The sequence below is a fragment of the Scardinius erythrophthalmus genome, assembly GCF_964197995.2.
Source record: "Scardinius erythrophthalmus genome assembly, chromosome: 6".
Classification (NCBI taxonomy): Eukaryota; Metazoa; Chordata; class Actinopteri; order Cypriniformes; family Leuciscidae; genus Scardinius; species Scardinius erythrophthalmus.
The window spans coordinates 7003686-7024771 of NC_138226.1; the positions used below are offsets into that span (position 1 = coordinate 7003686).

The window sequence follows — 21086 nt, forward strand, 5'->3', positions numbered from 1 at the left end:
CTTACATACTGTAAATGTTTTTGCTTTCCGTATAGGCCCTACGCTAATTATTTTTGGTCTGTTTACGTAGGCTACAAGTGTGTCAGAAGGACGTATTTCTCTGTTGCGTCGCGTCTCGACGTCAAGTAGCCAGCCGTTCTCGAGACCCTTGCGTTTAGCTCGTTTCCGTTGCGGTTGCAGAGATTTGCGCAGGTGCACAGAATAAAAGGAGAGGTGTGTATATAACAGGCTGGTTCTCACTCTTCACCGCAGTTTTCTTTTTTCTGGGGGCTTCCCCATCACCACATATTTAAGAACTGTTATTTTTAAACTGCAGCTGTTTTCTCGTAAGTGTATCTCTTTGGGTCAGTGGCGTTTCGCCAGATTTGCTACCTTTTCTTGCCTGTTTTTAGTTTTTGATTTTATTTTGTGGGAGATAAAAACGTCATGTGATGGTGGCCTAACTGTCCTGAGTTAAGCGAAATAAGATGTTGGCATATTGAACTCGCACATGCATCTAACGGGCAAAAAAGCTCAATGAGGGTGCTCAACTACAAAAAGGACGGTAAATTTGGCACACCACAGCTCCAAAAAATAGAAAATATTTATTTAATGTGTTCACCACAGGTGAGGTTTTGATTCCAGCTCTTTATCAGAAGATTGTACTCTGGCACAATCTTTTATTGCTATTACCTTTAAAAAAAAAACAGTGAAGCAATTATGTTTTAATACACTGCAATTAAAATATAGCCACTCTTGTCTGGGAAATCAAAGTAGTCTAAGTGTTGCATAACCAGCATAAAGGAAGTGATTTGTTTAGTCATGTGATAAGAAAGCCATAAACACCCCCACATTGTTGGAGTCATAAAATCATTTGTTGTTGTTGTTGTTGAAAATGGAACAAATGCTTATCAAAAATGTCTGAAACTATTTTAACTATTATAACTTTCTTTAAAAAAAATAGATTTCTCTTTTAATCATCAGTGGCATGTTGACCCATATACAGGACATATGCCTATCTGATGTAAAGGTTCTTGCCTTTATTATTTAAAGCTCCAAAATATCATAAAAAAGCAGAGTTGGATTAGTCTTGAACAGGCCAACAGAACAACTGAGCTTTTATCAAACATTAATGCCTCAGCAGTGGAGTCGTTTCTTTTAGATTTTATCAAGCTAAGCCTGGGAAAATGAGATGTAAACAATTAAATGATTTGCGAGCGTTGGTGTAGATTTAGAGGAGAAATGAAAAGGTCTGGTAGGGGTCCGGTATTTAAATGCTGCGGTTATCTGCAGTTGTTAAAGAATTTGCCTCCAGCCGTCTGGATTCAGTGATTTCTTCTTATTAGAGCGGACAGGCTTTTTTATAAGCTTTGGGGTAAAACTGGCTGGACTTTCTTTTCGGCTAATGAACCTGCACAAAAGAAGGGGAAAATCTGAACGCTCTTTTTCTGCAGTGATGATGTGGACGTATGCAAATCAATGTGTTCACCCTACATGTTCAAAAATATGTTTTAATAAATAAGCAAAATGTACACTGGATGGAAATCGAAATTGTTGCATAGAAAAAAATTCAAATGTATGCGTTCATCCATGCAGCATACTTCAAGAAAGTATTGCTCTAAATTGCATTGGTCCCTTTAAAAAAAGCTGACAACACTCACAGGTAGCCTATGTACAATAGTTTTTTTGTTCATATATATATATATATATAAACTCTTCTGTTTAGAGACAAACATGAAATATAGTTTCCATACAGATAACAGATGGCCTTCCTGTACTATCACCACAGCGACATTTAAGAATAACTTGTGAAAAAGATTAAATGTATTTGACGACACAGGAGACGTCATCTACTTTTTCTCTAAGTATATAAAAAGTTCCTTTTGTTGTGTCCTTCATGAGGATGTAGGTGTATCCACTGAATGTCCCTTGGCCACGTCTTTGAGGTTTAGAGGTTCATCAATAAATCCTTTGGTGTCTTCAAAATTAGTGGAAGTAAACAGTCTGTGGAAGAAGAAGGAAAAAAAAAAAACATTTGTGAGAAACATTTAGGTTAAAAAATCTGCTTCTCTCTGTTAAAGGCCTCAAACTTCAATGCAGGGATTTTCAGCGAAGACCTTAAACTTCAAGGTTTGTTTGCAGGTTGAAGAGAGAAAAATGGGAAGCTATTAATGATCCCATTTTTTAATTCTGAGTGGGAGCACATGCTTACACAGGAAAAGGCTTGGTTCAATCATGTAACACAAATCCCAGGTGGAATTACGTCACTGGAAAATAACTGTTTTAAGAGGTCATTTGGTTTGAAATCCGAAGCCGTACACCTGCCTTCCTTTGGAATTTCTCAGTAGCGCATATTACTTTATTCAAATAAATTGATAAGAATCAATTAGACAAACAACTAATGTTGTTACAAGTGTTGAGTTAAACATTTTTATGACAGCTGTGTGTTGTCTTGGTTGATAGACCTAATCCGGCGCATAAAAAGAGAGATTTATCCGACTGGTTAATGCATTATGATATCTTCTTTAATTTGAGTTATTTAAACTAGGACCATATTCATTTATAGATGTGCAGGTTCATTTAGGAAATCTTCTTTCTTTTCACCACAGGATATTACTTTATTTTGTCAAGGAAAGAGAACTCCATGCATAATTTAGCTTATTAAATAAAATGTAAATGATAATTTGATTGTACACATATTTAGCCTGAAAGATTTCAGTCTTGCCTTAAAGTTTTTTTGTGCTGTTATTTCACAAGCATAAACTGTTATGGTTGCAGCTCACCTTCACTCTTAAAAATAAAGGTTCATGTTAGGACAAAAAGGACTTTATATCCCGATGTCATGTAGCAGAATCTTTTCGTTCCTTAGAACTACAGTTCCACACACAGGTGCTTTAATTTCAGGATCATAATTCTTTTCCATTTGTCTTTATCTCTCTCTCTCTCTCTCTCTCTCTCTCTCTCTCTCTCTCTCTCTCTCTCTCTCTCTTATTTTTTTTTTTTTTTTTTTAGCTTAACGTTTATGGTCGAATGTGGTCTGTAACTTCATAACCAGTTTAAATCCCCGCTGAAATTTGAGTTTTATTCACGAGAGGAACATTTTTTTCTTATCACGGCTGGGTCGTTATTCGTTTCATAAACATCGACGATATAATGAGAATGTTTATTTGTTTAGGCTACTGGATAATAGTCGCAAATACTGAGAAAAACTCAAATTCAGCGTTTGTTTCCATGTTATTTCTAACAAATACAGTCTGCATACCACAGCTTTTCGTGCTCTAGTTCTCACCATGTCTCTTTTACTAGAAATATTTGCTTTAGCAGTCGAGGAATCAGCCGATTCTCATTGTTTTTGTGCTGTACGTTCATTTTCTTGCTGTAAATGCGCGAGCTTCTATTGTGTTTTTAGAGGGCTTTACGACTGTATGTTTGTCTTCATAGCATAATATAATAATTTGGACACATATATGTGTTCCCAATATTAATTTCCTCGGGATATCCTCGTGACGCCTAGCATTTTGTCCACTGTATAGTGAACATTTCTATAATAATCTCTGAGATCATATGCCATTGGTTTATGTCCTGATGTTACTTAAAGGGAACTTTCTGGCCTTTTCTGTGACACCAGATTTGTGGGGGTGTGGCCATAATAATAACAACTCAATAATAATAATAATAATTTGAATATCCTCGTGATACCTATGTCGCCTATGAACATTTATGGTAATATCATCTAATGAAGACATTTTAAAACGATGATAAATAAAAAAAAATAGGGCTTAGTCCATAAAATCATTATTACAAAAAAAGTAGTAATAGCCTAGGTATTTTTTTTAAAGAGTAAAATATTAAAAATGCTTTTTTTTGTGTGTTCTTGGCCTCACCTGAATACAGTACAATCAACTACGTTTAAGTAATTTAAGCAAATTACATTAAACTGACTCAAAAAAAAAAACGAGTCGAATCTTGTATAACTTATATATATATATAAAAAAAAAGCAATGAAAAAAAAGACATGCCGTCATAACTTTTTACAGTGAGGAGGATATAGACATTCATTAAGTGGAATTGGTTACTGCAGGTTACACACATCCGTATCTGTAATAATACTATGCTAAAACTATGAATTATTGCACGTGTAAAACATTTATAGAATAGCGTTTTAAAGAATTCTAATACTTAATACTTATCTAAATGACAATTTTTGGGGTGTCACGAGGATATAGTGTTGCATTCCTTTAATGAACTGTCAGTGTCAGTGGTCCAGAACAGCTGGGGTTTCTCTAAAAGCAGGTTACTGCCGTCACACATCTACACATCTCGACACTAACTTATATAGTAGCCTAACTCATCTCGAGAGACTAATTGTATAGGTCTTGGCATCTCTCTACCCACCCGTTTGGCATGATATGGACGAGTCACCGCTAGTGAGACGCAGACATCGACCACGCGCCCTCCATCCTCCACACGGAAAACGCGTAACTGAGTCTCTCGTGCGCGACGTAACTGCAGCTCGACATCTTGTTGTCCATCTCGTCGCTCTGCAACACTTGATAGAGGAAATCAATGTACCTGGAGGCGAGCTTGAGCGTCTGTATCTTGCTGAGTTTATCCGAGGGGAGCGTGGGGATGATTTTGCGCAAAGACGCGAACGCTTCGTTCAGCGACTGAGTCCGTTGCCTCTCCCTGACGTTCGCCAGAACGCGCTGGTTCTGCAGCTCCTCGAACGACTGAGTGCTGCTCGGGCTCGGCTTTTTGTTCCGTTTATTCACGGAGCTCGGGCTGCTGCTGCTGTCGTCGCTCGACTTTTTACTGTGTCTCCTCTTCTTCCCGAACCTTTTCTGTTGTCTGTCCAACTCCTCCTCGCTGGTCACCAGGCTGTCCACTGGGGAGACGGGAGAGCTTGAACTCTCTTCCATTTCTTTTTTAAAGAAATGTGAAGGTCGAGGATAAAACGCGCTCTCCACCTTTGAATCCGTGGTTAGACCGTTATATCCGTGCGTTTTTCGGGGGGTTCGTCTGTCCTCCTAAAGTTCCGAGACTGCGCCTCTACTTCCAGAAGTAGAGCTTGGCTGAGTTTTCCTCCCGCAGGAAGTTTTTTCCTAATTTTTTGGGAAACTTTATCCTAGTCTCTGATGCTAAATACTAGTGTGACTGGAGGGGGAGGAAGTGCTGCTCTCTGATTGGTGGACTAATAAACTAGGAGGACCAGTCTTAAGTTACACTGCACCTCTCCACTGGCTGCCACTCAAATTATACCACACTTTTAGTTCGATGCTCTCAGTTTTAGACATTATTTCAATCTCACACTGCAGTAAAAACGACATTTTAATGGAAAAGGAATGTAAAGTGGCGCAGTACAAACGGGTCTATGGTAAAAAATAAAAAAAAAATAAAAAAAAGTATTATAAGATATACATTTTTTTAATTAAATTTAAAGTGTAAATTAGTGTGCATTGTACTTATAAAAATGTTTTATAATTATCTCACATTTTAAATATTACAATGTAGGCAGTGTGTAATATGGTAAAATATTGTTGAAATTGTTTTTATATTTGTAAATAAAAAGACTTTTCAGAATTGCTTGTAATACACATTTGTTTAAAAAAAATATATATATATTTTTTTATATCTGATTGTTATCAGTTTTATTTATTTATGATGCCTTTTTAATTATGTTTTAAGGGACATGGGGGCTAGTTGTCACACTTTTTTTTCTGTGAAAATATTTCTCAATAGGAGTGGTGTTAATTGTCAACAAAAAACCTGAAAAAATGGGGTGACAGACTTTTTTTAAACAACTATATATATATATATATATATATATATATATATATATATATATATATATATATATATATATATATATATATATTGTTGGCAAGGTTACAACAGTTTTTTTTTTGTTTTTTCTTTTAAATTCATAATTATCAATTGCTGCTATGATTGATTTTATGACTAAAAGCTGCGCATTATATTAAATTGTCGTAAGAAGAGACCCAAGGTCTAGCAAGGACCAAGGAGCAGGACCGGAGCACACCAGACCAGAGCACCAACCAGACTGAAGCGCAAGTGACCCCTTTCTATTAAATTGTCGTATTCGGCCTTATGCCGAACGTCCCCCGTTAATGTTTAAGGTCATATTTTTTTCATGGTTATTATTAAAATGCCACAAAAAGCCTCTCACCTCTTTCAGATGTGGCACACAGTAGATGAATTTGCAGACTTCTCTTCACGCCATTCTTTCAAGTCAGATGAAAGACCTTTCCCTATTGTTTTCCAGAATAAGTCCAAGGTTTCACAATACCCTAAACACATGTAGGAGTCAGCCTTTTTTGAAGAACTTTTGGCAAAACCTCACAGGCTTTTTTCTCTTACACAGGCCTGGACTGTCTCTTTGAATAAGACAATAATAATGCATGTCAGATTTCTTTTACCAGTGTCCAGTGTTCAAAAGAGGCTTTGGGATGTTTTGTATAAGGCAGCAGTTTGGTCATATTTGTAAGGTTTTCAATTGTAAATTATGCCTTATTTCAGAGAAAAGATTTGTTTCCCTTTGATTTATGTATGTAATCCACATGTGAACGGATGACTGACACATGGGACGAAGCCAGCAAGAATAGCCCTGAGGATGCTCAGATGATCTCCATGTCCATTCTGGTTAAAACATGGACGTTCTGAAAGGGTTTTCAGTGAGGGATGTTTATGGTTTTAGAGCTTCAAGATAATGCAACACGAATGCTTCTTAATCAAAGAGCTTGAAGCAATTATAGTTATACATGCTACAGCATCTCTAATATAAAGAAACTAGAAAATTGTTGAATGTGTCAGTCCGCTTTTGCACTTTCAGATAATGAACAATGTAAAAACCGCAACAATGATAAAACTCAAAAACATCCTAATGTAGATTGAATCTCAAATTGAATTTTCTGCTTTATCTCCTCTGTTATACACTAACAGACTGAATTAATTTAAAGGAATAGGTAATCCAAAAATGACCAAAACCGTATGCCTTTTATTCTTCTATACAACGCAAAAGATGAGTTTGTGAAGATTATCGGTCTGCTATTTTCCATATAATGACAGTAAATGATAACCGGGGCTGTCAAGCTCCAAAAAAAACCCCATAAAATGATATTTAGGTGAAATGAATAGACTACAGTAATTTCCCCTCAGAAATGGCATATTCAAAAGATATATCTAGAGGAAAAACGACCAAAAATCCACCTTTTGCGCTTCACACAAGTTTGGAACGACATGAAGGTGAGTGTATATGACCTCATTTTTATTTTTGGGGTGAACTATCTCTTGAAGTACCTGCCTTTGATAAACACTTTTGGGATTTTCCAGCAGCATGAAGGATCAGGCGATTGTGAAGAATGAATATCTTCTGTCCTGTAACTCATAGTGAAAGGATAAGAGAGACATTGACATGTGCCCAACTTTGAAGCCTGTTTCCCTGTAGCCTGACCCGCTCCATCAACTCCGCCGCTTCAGATAGACTCCATATGGCCCAGCGGCACAGCGAAGCCTCTCCGGATCACGAGCTCTCGTGACTTACAGGTATATCCACTCAATAATACCATTTCGATTTCTAGGAAGGCCCCAGCAGGGGCAGATCTGGTACCATCTGACCCAGCCGGCAGGTTCTGGAGATGACCCACATCAGATCAAAGATATGCCGTGCCATATTTCACTCTGCTAAGATGACGTGTTTACTGTATATCTCTTTGACGCTTCTAAATCAGCTCCACATGGCCTGGAACTCTTTAATAAGCTGAAATCCTTTCTGCAGCAGACTGTCACATCAACCTGCAGATGTTTGCAGGCTGATTTTAGATTCAGAAACAACTAGAAAAGCCATGCGGGAGACGGTCTGGTGGTCTGGCGGCTTTTACACTTTTAGTGAGCGAATAAAAGAAACCTCACCGGGTGTGACATGCGAAATGTTAATTGATTAGATATGTTCTAGGAAGAATTGTGGGGATTCTTAGAGATGTGATGAATATTATAGTCCTGATGAAGGTGATAAAGTTCAGCCTCACAAACCAGCACAGATGAACCCAATCTGTGACTGCATTTTCTTCCCTGTTCTGGAAAGGGCACACATATATCAATGCATATATATCCGTCTTGGCCAGTCAATGCGTCCAAAATGTGTGCAATGCCAAGATGAAACACACACACACACACACACAGCTGTTTTTCATGATATCAGTGCAACGTCTTTTACTGAAAGTGCAGTCATTCTTAATATGACTGCTGCTGCTACTGGAAATGACACGACACTTGTAAAAAATGTAACCTCCAAAATTGGCTTTTCTATTACGAATCCCTTTATCTTTTCAGCAAGTGTCTGAGGATCAACAGATGCCTTGCTCCTCACTCTGTGCTCACTCTGTGGTGTGAAGATGACATGGCTCGGTGAACCAACAATGCAAACATGTTCCTACAAACATTGACGTTTGCATGGATAATCTCTTCGTTTGCACTTGCAGAGTCATGAACTTCATGCAAGCATTCTTAAGATTATTACATTTTAATATTCTTAATTTAAAAAAAATACAATGGCCTCAATATGTATTTGCACAAGTACACTACAAGTCAAATGTTTGGAATACTGTAATTAAGATTTTTAAATGTTGTATAGTTTTTTTAAGTCTCTTGCTCACTAGATCAAGGCTGCATTTATTTGATGGAAAATACAGTAAAAGCAGTAAAATTGAGAACAATTTAAAAGTACTATTTTCTATTTTAATACATTTTAAAATGTAACTTATTCCTGTGATGCAAAGGTGAATTTTCAGCATCATTACTCATGTGTCACATGATCATTTATAAATCATAGTGATATACTGATTTAGTAATATTTGATTCGGTTTTGCTGCATAATATTTTTATGTAAACTGATACCGTTTAAAGGTTTGGGGTGACAATAAAGACATTTATAATGTTATAAAAGACTTCTATTTCAAATAAATACTTTTCTTTTAACTTTCTATACTGGAATTACTGGAAATCCTGAAAAAAAAATGTATCACGTTTTCCACAAAAATATTAATCAGGAAACATTTTTAAATATAGATAACAATAATAACCATTATTAATAATTGACCACCAATAATAACCAAGTCACATTTTTAAATGTATGTGACTTAAGTAAATTAATAATTTATTTTATTGTTCACTTAAAGCACTTTAAACCTCACTGTTTCAGAGGTGGCACAATTTGGTGAGGTCATTAAAATAAATAAATGGTAACTAATATTGTAAGATATTGACAACATGATCCCCAGCAGAAGGTTTAAACTGTCCTTGTAAAATGTAAATGCTTTCCTATAGTGGAATGAGCATTGCACCCCTGCAGCGTTAACTCGTACTCTAACACAGTTTGTCCTCTCATTCATCCACATGACTGTGTTCTCTAGCAGTTACAAGTTGTTTCTAAAATTGCATTAGAGGCCCTTCATAAATGTTTCATTAGGGAGTATGTAGCAGCTTGAAGCATTTCGGTTTGTTTAACATGATGCAGATAGTTTAGCCCTCTCCTCCAGCTTTCAGGACGGGTTCTGTGCTGTTGCATGGCCTTGGTCCGGGGTGTCTGGGTGCCCAAGAGCTCTGCTGCTGCTTGCTTTGATTTCGACGAAGGAAAAGCAAATGGTTGACTATGCAACAGACTGGACCCTGACAGGCAAGCGCTGTTACGGTTTAGTTGTCGTACTAAACATTCGCAAATCATTTTTTGAATGCAATGAGATCCATGTAAATGTCATATTTACTGACTTTTAAAGTAAACAGCACTGTGTAGTTTTTGCTTCATCTTTGATCCATCTCAGGAATTGATCTGTATCGCAGTTTGTTTGAACAGAGGACGTTTCTTAGTCATCAAAAAGTACACGCGGTCTTTGAAGCATATAATAGATTATAAGCACATTGTAATTCACAACCATTGTCATGACTTCACAGTTCCAGTGAATAAGACGTCTTGCGTATAGTGACTGAGAATTGTAGTGAGTGTTGGTGCAGCTCCTGCCCCCCACACAAGCTCTTGCACAAACACTGGAGTATAATGAGAGTTGCAGTTGTGATGTTGGTGCTAAGGTTAGTTTCAGGTTCACAGGGCCGTGTGGGCACAGGTGGCCCGACTAAGAGCTCTGAACTTGGGCAAACATGGCCTGTTTGCCCTACTGATTGGCCTGGACTGGCCTAGAGGAAAGTCTGAGTCATGATTGATGTAAACGCAATAAGTACATTTACAGTAAACTGTCAATTTAATGTAGCGTTAGAAAGCACAAAAATCTACACTGGTGAATGGGTGTCATTTCTAGTTTGAGTAATTGATTTTAAAGCACAGTTTGCAAATTTGGCCTTGGGGACACTTCTTCAAGTCTTTTAAATAATAGCCTACACTATGCATACTATAATAAAATAAATATAAAAATATATATAAATTTATAGCTTATATGTCCAAGGCTGCATCCACTTTTAGACTCACAAACTTCCCCTCTGTTGAATCCCAGCCACCATTTTGAAGTGCGTTCACCTTCGTCAAGTGGACAAAGGGTGTTTATTTGGACAGACCCTCAACGACCCCTCGATTTTGACTGAGTCTGCTCACTTCAGACATTCAGCTCCATAGACCACAATGTAACACGATTGTGACGTCAAAACAGCCACTCACAGTGCTCGCACTTAATTCACCTACAAGTGATCAAGGGCTTAGGGCGTTTAAACACATTGCAAGGGTTCCGTCAGTAGTGGGCACTAGTGCAACGCAAACTATTGTGCATCCGAGAGAACGAGACAGAGGGAAGTTAGCAAGGGAAGGGCATAAAACTTGGACTTAAACACAGCCCAAATATTTCATCAAGAAGAAATCAACTAAAAATGCTTCATAGACAAAAAGGTCCAAAATAAAATAGTTACTAGTTAAAGTCCATTTTTTACACATTTATAATAGACACTCTGGCACTCTTTTTGTAGAATGACAGAGGAAGCTTCTCTTCTTATGTCCTTATTTTCTCTGTCATACGGTTAGCATGGCAATGCAATTAATAATCAAAAAGCATTTGCTGCTCCTCTTCCTTTCTTAAAAAATGTGTTTACTTGCTCCACCGTAGGATGTAGTTTTTCCATAGGTCAACATTATTATATTGTGTAGTCAACTTATGATGTGAATTATAACAGAATGTAATCCATTTACAGATGTCAGCTGTGATGTTTGCTAATGCTAATGCAAGCAGTCCAGAGAGCCAAGTTTTCTCTACAATAGTTCTATGACACACATTTTCACCATGTGTTTGCCGTAAATGTTATCAGAGTAACAAAATGACATGAATTACAGAAATTACATAACATGATCTTTCAAAAGAGCAAGAAGTCATTTGATCACCGTCACTACTTTACTTATCTGATTAGCAACCAAGAAATAGTGCAAAATCTGAAATATTTCTCAATTACTTGCATTATTTCAAAACAACATACCTTTTTTTTTAAAGGGTCATGACATGAGAAATCAAATTGTGCATTTTTGTGGTAGGTTTTGTACCATTAAAACGTCTTGCAAGTTTCATAGCTTAAAACATCCTCCTCATTATAAACAAAGCATTTAATCAAGCTCCAAAAACAGCTCGTTTTGATATTGCAGGGTCTATGGCATCACAATGGCAAACATATTTGCATATGCCTGCCTCCAGAGCAAGACATCGACGAATAGATATGCACCATGGTGCATATAGGCCTTACCCACAGGCATTACGGCACTTGACAGCTGACATTTGCCTACTGGATGTGAGCGTCACGTTCAAAAGCAGACAGAACTCATTATAATCACTGATGCTCTCTACGCTGGATACTGTACACAATTACGCATTCAGTTTTTGACATGCTTCATACACTTGAGTCTGTCAACAACAGGGCAAATGGAAGAGTGAAAGAACATTCACTTTGATGTGTCCAATTTAAACGGCTCTTTTGCGTCTCTGTACACACTGTAAAAAAAAAGTTGCTGTCTTAAATTTTTAAGTACAATCAACTTGAATGTTTAAGTCATTTCAACTTAAATTACATTAAACTGACTTTAAAAAATTACTTGAATCTTGTAAAAGAGTAGAAAATTGCTTAACTTATTTTGATGAGTTAAAGCAATGTAAAAACATATGTTGTCATAACTTAATCATATCATTTTTACAGTGACTTCAGAAGGATCCTAGCATCTGGAACAAGTGGATGTTTTTTATTAATGGCATCCCTGATTGCGTCGAAGGATTATATGTTTGTTCGGAGCATTTTGTTTTGTAAACGAGGCACAGTGTAATGGAGAGTTCACAAAGAAACTTTTGTTGAAAAATGAAGCAGCAAACTACTGGATCTGACAGCAGCTGCATCACAAACCACAAGTAATTTTCATCTCTATCTGTAAATTATGGTTTTACATGGATAATGTTTTCAAAACACTTACTCACGTGTAATAGCGAGTGGGTGTTGATACCGTTTCCTATGCAGTGACGTTAGCCAATCATAACAGAGCCCATTTACTGACAAGCCTTAGAGGAGCCACGCCTTAAAACAGATCATTTCAGTCAGAGGGTCAGAATGAAGGTTGAAAATATATATATTTTTTTTATTGTTTTGTGCAAAAAACCTTTTTAACATTGTGAGTGAATCTCAAAGACCATTAAAATACAAAAAAATAAAAATAAAAATCAGAGACGCAAAAGAGCCGTTTATAAAACTTTCCAAGGAAAAAAGGTCCAGATTTTCAGAGGTTTCAGACTCTTAGATAGACAATAATAATAAATGCATTCATTAATAAATACTTTCTAATTAGTTCTGAAATTATATATACAGATTGAAGACTTTTCCATTGATTTGAAAGAAGAAGAAAAAAAGCGCTCCAGACGTAAAGCATGCTGTGATTTCGATTGAGCGAGAAAGGTTGAGAATCCTAAAGGTATTCTTAAATGGGCTCATATGTCCCTGTGGCAATGAAACCTTGACATTCCCAAAATGTATTTGAAGGAAAAATGCATATCTCCCCACTTAGCAAATCTGAGTCACTATCTCGATGTGTGTGTGTGCGTGCGTGTGTGTGTCTAGGCCTTGAGGGGGCCCGCGGTAATGAGCAAAGCAGGTGGATCATTTAAAATGTGTTTCACAGCTATCTCAGATCTGCAGAGGGACTGTGGTGCACATGCACATGGAGATCAATTACTCAAGGCATTGCAGTATCATCTAAATAACTGTGTGAGAATGTACATTTCCTCTCTGCTGATGTATAAACAGACCCTGACTGTTTGACTCAATGTTTGATGGTGTCCCAAAAGATTTCCAGGGTGTCTATGCAAATAATTCAATCAATGTGTTTGTTTCATAAAAGACAGTTCCAATTTGAGAAGGCATGGTAATATTTTCTAATGTTTGAGAGCTGTGGTTTCAACTGCCTTCAGTATTTTATCCTTGTTTAGACGTCTGTTATTTTGATTAGAGAGGCTTTACGTGACAACTGATTTGTATATTCCCTCATTTCCTACATTCCCTGAATACGATAATCTTTGATAATTGATATTTGTCCTATTGCAAGCATGCTTTCAGAAGAAGTGAAATGCACAATAAACACACCTGCCCGCAGGACTCCAGTCCTCACCCTTTCTGACACAAGTCAACTTAGGTTGGATGGCCAGAAATAACTGAACCCCCTGCTGCAAGAAACAAGGATGTACACAGTGTCAGGAATCAGGATACAAGTGTTTATCAGGCTTCATTGTTTTTTCCCAGTTTTATTTCATTGCTGAATTATAGCACTGACCCTGTAAACGCAGCAAGATACAGATGAGAAACATGCAAAGTTTATCACTGAATGTTTCACAATCCGTAATGGAGGACTTTTCAAGCTCTAGATCTGACTGTATCCATTAACTATTTTGTAATATTAGAATGTAGTGTGCATGAACTACTTTTATAATACTATTTTATTTTACAGCCATGGTCACAAACTGCTGTTATATGGAGAAGAGGTGCAAAAAGATTCTATAGTGTGCATTTGGAATATATGGACTGATTTTATATAATACTTTTTAAAAAAGCAAACGATTTTATTTATTTATTTTGACTGCCATGGTCACAAACTGTGATTCTGTAAATACCTTTATTATCGACCTCACCCTCATTTCATGTGCTTTTATTTTTGTGAGTAAATAATGACATCATTTTCATTTAGGTTCAACTATGCCTTCAAGTAAGAAAAAAGAAAAACTATTGATAATTAAACTAACCACTAGATGGCAATGATAATAACCCAGTGTTATTTCTTGTTGCATTATTATTTTTAGGTCTACATTCTTTATAAATTCCTGTGCTGAAGATCAACTAACAGCATTATGAATGCATGCACATAAGTCCAGCCTGTTTGAGTCAGCACGAGTCCCAAAGGTAAATCGGATCTACACCTGTACGCCCCTCTTGAGCTCTACATTGCTCTGACAGCATGGAGCACTAAAACCCGGTCATACAAGTTGTAATAATGGACGTGACTCTGGCTGTATGCAGTAATTGAAGCTGCTGGTATTGTAATAGAACAGCGGAGCTTGTGTTATATGGTGATCGATGGCTAGAGCCCATGCGGAGAGTCAACACACACACCTGCTGCTGCCTCCAGAGATGGACTTGGGGCTCTGGTAAGAACATCACCCTAGATGGAGGAGTCAGCCAAATGCATAAAGAAAGTCAGTACCAATCTCTAAAGACTGACTGCAACGCTCCGGCCATAAGAATCCATTCAGCTCGAAGGCTGTGCGTTACTGGTGCAGCTCTTGAGGATTTGTGTGAAAATGACACAGGTGAAGATATACCAGGGGCGGTTTCTTCATTAGGGCGACGCACCACCAAGTGCAAAAGGTATTTTTCAATCACATTCGCATTCAAACCATGACTCAACCACAGAGTTATGATAGCCATCACTGTCTGCCTCTGGATATAGTCCAATCAGCGTCAAGTCACGGTCTGTGGAGTACCGCCTCTTTTTAGGCGATTGGTTCCCATTGACTTCCACACAAAGATATTTTTTTCGAACTGCAGGCACTGCAATGCATTCTGGGTTCCGGGAGGGCTAACACTAACGTGCTTTCGTCATCATACGTTACCTTAACGTGTGCAGCGATTGGTGGAAACAAATATACCTCTATTAATTAATCTTTAAGCTGAAGTTACTTCCAGTAATTTCCTCAGTGCATAACTTACATTTCACGGACATATTCTCCATCTGTAAATGTTAGAAAGTCAAGTAAATATTTCCATTTTGCAGCTGTCAGGAGTGGACGAGCCTTCTGCAGAACAAACTTCCGTGAATGGGCGCCAAACAGACGGAGCGCAATACTATTCTATTGCGCTCCGTCTGTTTGGCGCAATAATTCTGGCTAAAATATACATTAACACTAAAATATATTTTGCTAAAATATTTGTTTTTGAATATTTGTTGTTGTTGGCGAACATGTGCTTGGCCTAGAATTTCAAAAAGTGTATTTTTATGATAGCAGTTTTTTTATTTATTTTTAGTTTTAGTTTAGTGAATTTAATGTCTTCTTAAAAAACATCATTTTGGTTTTAGATTGTAATGATACAATGTTATAATGTAATGTGATTTGACTTTTTTGCACATAATAGATAAGGTTACATTCACTATGTTTGTTTTTATAGCCTTCAATATGAACATTGTAGGAGAATATTGATCAGGATATTTTTTTTTTATTTTTTTTTATAGAAATGAGATTATACCATACATTGCCATTTAGCCCAAAAATACAGATTTTTAGGGCTATAGCCTATAGCCCTACCATATACCTTATGGGATGCTTCAAATGCTGAATTTTCCATTTTTAGCTAAGCAGTAATTATACATTATTATCACTGGTAAATGGTTATTTAACCATTAGCCTACATTCAGTCTTGCATTAATAAATCAGTTTGTTTGTGCCCCCCGCTAAAAACATTTTTTGACCAAACCCATAAGGACCACCCAGTTACTGGTGCGGTGACTGCGGTCACATTTAATTATTATTCCTGCAATACCGGAGGCTCAGAGGCTGCAGTTTTCAGGACCGCAGTTCTAGGAACTTTAATAGGCTATTTGCGACAGCGCCACCTAGCCAAATCTTCTCCAACCGATGATAGGCTACCTGATTAAAACTTAAAACAAATTCCTACTGGACTTAATGGATTTCGCCGAGCAACGGTAAATGTGACCGTACCTTAACCGAGAGCTCTTAGGACATATAGACCAGACGTTGAACTCTAACACGGGGTTAAAACCTGCCCGACAGACTGAGACTAGCTTCTCATACACAATGCTCCGGTTTAATGACATCCACCGAGGGCCATTATAGACGAATTTTACACACCTCAATCGAAAGGTAAACGTTCTGGATGGCTCACCCCTGCTAGCTTTTTCTCTTCTCTCGCTCGGAGTATCTGCTCCGCTCATCTATTATTCAAACACCATCATGCGTTCGCTCTTATTATGGCGGCTTTCTGTTTGTAAGTGACTGCAGTTTGAGGGTCCCGTCGAGAGCCTTTAAAAACAAAGGGGAAATGGCTAAAACAAATGTGGGCCCTTAGTAAGGGACTGCTGGGAAGCAAATTCAATGCTACACTCTGTCACTGGGGCAGTAAAAAAAATCTGTCACTGGGGCAGTATGCACTTTCAAAATGTAGTCTACCATTTGGTAACACTTGAGGTAGGATAAAAAAGGTAACGTAGGTACCTGTACCTTTAAGGATACTAATATGTACCTTTTCGGGGGAAATATTTTCTAGAAGGGGGTTAAAATTGTTCTGATTTGATTAAACGTGGCAAATTAAGTTTTTTTTTTGTTTTTTTTTGTTTTTTTGCTTTTTAAATCACAGAGTAATCAGAAAGACCAGTGACGTTAAAGACAAGCATTTATATAGGCCTATCTTGTATTGATATATACATATTTTTATAAATATGTAAGCACATAAAAGTCACTCAAACAAAGTTAAAAAGAAAGACTTAAAAAGAACATTTTTAATAAATACAAATTATACATTAACAAATAAATATTGTTGTGATAAACTACCTGCGTTTGCACAAAATAATTTCAAGGTGCAAAATGTCACTTATTTAAAATCTGAATGTGGTTGTCAGGCCAAACCCTTCAAAACATTTGCTTTCAACAGCGAAGCTGTTTTTATCCACACAAAAAATGGAACTTTTGCCGATTTGCCATTCTCTCATCTTGCACACAAGGACAAGTGCCACGGCTTTGTCCTAATAAGGCCTCATTCACAACAAACAACGACCGTCTGGATGAGCAAAAGGGGTCTGATTGTAACCCACAACAAATTAGAATATAAAAAGTGTCCCGAGTGCCAGGAGGTGTAACACGGTGAGAAGTCTGCAGATGTCGTGGTGTCGTCGTGCCATGCCAGCTTTGAAGAGGAGCGTGAGAAAGGAGGGAGAGGCGGCATCTCTTCCCGGCCCACAGTGCAGTTAATCCCACTTTATCCAAGAGAGCCGAGCTGTCAGATCTGGAGTTGGAGAACACAAAAGCAGAGCAAACATGAGGCTTTAGATACATTTTAATGACCATTTAACAAGTCGCTGGTCTAAGGCTAACAAAGGCACACTTATTCATTAAAACCCTCCCCCTTGAAGAGCTGGAACCCTGGGATGTGGTTAACTAAAGTACACAGCTCCCTTTCAGCTCAGTGAAAATACTTGTGTCTTAGAAAAGGAAGTTTTTGAAAACAGACAGCTGGGAATAAACTGCACAGTCAACATAAACAATGGGAACTGTTTAATCATGTAAAACAACGCCTGTTGGAGTGACATGAGCCTTATTGAGGATGTATTTGCATATGCACTCCTAGTAAACAAGCCATTTACCTCATATGCCCCACAAACAAGAGAAGGGAAACAATGTGTGCATGTTGCTAAATATCCAGTCTGTTCCTAACTTTAAAATGCTGGTTTAAATGAATAAAATTGCTGCAATGACTGCACAAATGTTTGATCCAATTTTCCTGTCATGTTTTAAAAATCAATTTCCAAACCAAAGAGGGACTGAATTGTTTAGTTAATGTTTATTTATTTTTTTATGGTTGCTGGAAAGTATTTGATTTGCACTGCAAAATGAACAAATGTGCCTATCTCTCTATCTCTATCTGTATCTCTGTCTCTCTCTCTATCTATCTATCTATCTATCTATCTATCTATCTATCTATCTATCTATCTATCTATCTATCTATCTATCTATCTATCTATCTATCTATCTATCTATCTATCTATCTATCTATCTATCTATCTATCTATCTGTCTATGTATCTATGATTAATAAATTATGATTTAAATTATGATTCATGTTTGAAAGGAGTTATTCTGGTCGCATGGTATATATATATATATATATATATATATATATATATATATATAGCCTATACATATACATATATATATATATATATATATATATATATATAGCCTATACATATACATATATATATATATATATATATATATATATATATATATATATATATATATATATATATACATATACATATACATATATATATATATATATATATATACACACACACACAACATTTGAGTGAAAATTTTAATTTAAAAATTAATATGAGTTTTAATTTGCAATTTAAACTAAATGTTATATATATTTAATGAACTCAAACTGTCATCTTACCACTTGTGTTCCAGATGGCATTGGTCTGATTCTTATAGCCGTTCTTCATGCATTCATCCACATATGACTTGGGGTCACAGCCTGACATGAGGATTTCTCTGAGCAGGGCGATGTAAGCGATGGCCAGTCTTAACGTGTCTATTTTGGAGAGCCGTTTCTCATAGGGAAACGTGGGCACGTGGCAGCGCAGCTCCTCAAATCCAGAATTGATGCTGAGCATCCTCTTCCTCTCCCGGATGTTGGCGGCGTGGCGCTGCACCTTGTACGGATGATGGGACGTCAAGCGCCGCTGTCTGCGATTACTGATCTCATGGGGATCGTCGACTGAGGAGCTGTCCACTTCAGCACCGGCCTCCAGCTGCGGAGACTGCGAGTCTAAGTCCGTGAAGGTCAGCTGAGCCTCTGGGAACACGGACTGGCACCCGAAAGAGGACCAGGGGGACAGCTGACCTGTCATTGCGCTGCAGTCAAAGAGCAGCGTGTCCATCTGAGACTGGAACTGAGAGTTAGGGTCCATTTGGCCCCAGAAGGGAAAGTCTGCGGCAGCATCTTGATCAAAATCAAAAAATATGTCTTCCATTTCCCCCCCTTTTTTCCCCAGATGTCACTAAAACAGCGCGGATGAGATTAGTGGAGAGCTTCAACTACCGTGCGTAAACTGGGTAGCCCTCTGCGTAATGGCCATTAAATAGCTCCAGGTCTCGCCGCAGGGTGCTTGTCTCTATTCAACAGGTTTGAAAAGGAGCTCATTAGGACGCGTGCCTCCTCCTAATAACTCTGCCATTTCAAAAGCCCTTCACGGCATCGGTTGATGCTCAGAGCACGTGTCACCGCAATCATAAAGTTATCTTAAGCTGTTTCCTATTCGGTTCAAGCAGTGGACTAATATTTACTGCACCAACTGGACGTTCTGAAGTATTTGCGCCTTGTAATTGAATTAGTCGTCTGGAACATGGGTGGTCAAAGTCCAAAACACCTGTCTTAGCCTTATCTTACTTCATAAAAATAATACCATCAATCGCTTTTATATAAGTATTTTTTATTATTATTTTAAGATATTTCTATTGCAAAAGAAGATAATAGCATATAGACTACTTTTACGCAATACGCAAATCATTTTTAAATAAATGTGTCATAGGCTAAATATAAATACGAGATAAATAGGACAATCTGAACAAGAATCTTGACAATTTTACAGTGTGTATTCGCGACCAATTGTCTAGAACAACATCTCACTGGAGCTTTATCTGCTTGTAATAAAACTGACCTGTAAACGTATTGTGTATAGCTTCATATACAGTGTGTTCAGAGAAAAATCTATTAAAATATCAACAATGCACGAGTAATTTATTTTTCTTAAATATAAAGGAAAACAAATATTTTTCAACATTTTTCTTAAATTCCTCCCGACGCTCAGATCGGTTCATGTAAAGTTGTATCATTGTTTGCTGTAGTTAAAGGAAACGCATATTTAAATTTAAATATTTTAATAAAAAGCAACTAATATTTACATATTTAAATATTTTATTTAAAGATTAACATTTTATCATTGCGTTGTTTGAGATTATAGTAATTATTTATAATAAATTGTATTGTGTCATTGTAAATGACACAATACAACAAAATACAATAAAAAAATTGCCTCGGAGAAACGAAAGAAAAACTATTTGTAGTCATGTATTTTTTAATGATGTAACTGACACCACGTTTATGAAAAATTACAATAATTTATATATTTAAGCGAGCAACTTTTATGTTATCTAACCCGTTTATGAGAGCATATAGATAGTATTAGAGGTTTTTTTCTTCGTTTTATTTTTAATATCCTAATAGAGAGCATTAAAGTTCTATACTCTTTTTTTTAGATGGGAAAATTATAGCAAAGCACTATATAATACAAAAGCACTTTATTTTTATTTGTTAATAAAATCTATTGTATAATGCTTTTTGTCCGGAACTAAACCATAGAAAATGTATTTAGATTTATAAAGGAATAGTGTGTTTAAACCTGAAGTGGATCCTGAGGAAAGGCTTGTCAGAACCTTCTGCTCTGCAAACAGCAGGCATCCCAAAACTGAAGAATACTGCTGTCAGATGCAGAGATCCAGCCATTCTCCACATCACAACAAAACACTCAGCTACTTGTGTACAATTGGAAGGACCATAGAGACCTTCAGAGAGCATGTACATCTACAAATCTTTGTGCAAAATTGAAATGGCCCATCTAGAATGAAATCTGTACTGCTGATTTAATACAAGACACTGAGTTGGCTCATGTGGCCCTTGAATCCAATGCAGCAAACCATCTGCTTATGATTAGTCTGTCATCTTGGAAGTTGTTTGCAGGATAATAAGATGTCATTTAAAAAAAAAAAAGTATAATTAAAA

The 21086-nt window shown here is 37.0% G+C and overlaps 2 protein-coding genes across 2 annotated transcripts; both read right to left on the minus strand.

Annotated features, from left to right (window-relative positions):
• Positions 1-1472: 1472 nt before the first annotated feature.
• twist2 lies at positions 1473-5095 on the minus strand. Its single transcript, XM_081368082.1, has 2 exons — positions 4375-5095; positions 1473-1983 (listed from the first exon to the last, which is right to left on the minus strand). The coding sequence occupies exon 1, from the start codon at positions 4896-4898 to the stop codon at positions 4404-4406; it is 495 nt and encodes a 164-aa protein (XP_081224208.1). The 5' UTR covers positions 4899-5095; the 3' UTR covers positions 1473-1983; positions 4375-4403.
• Positions 5096-17485: 12390 nt separating this feature from the next.
• LOC308692838 (protein Fer3) lies at positions 17486-19278 on the minus strand (the record flags this gene model as incomplete). Its single annotated transcript, XM_081369246.1, has 2 exons — positions 17486-17523; positions 18699-19278. The coding sequence occupies 2 exons, from the start codon at positions 19276-19278 to the stop codon at positions 17486-17488; spliced, it is 618 nt and encodes a 205-aa protein (XP_081225372.1).
• Between the last annotated feature and the right edge of the window lie 1808 nt (positions 19279-21086).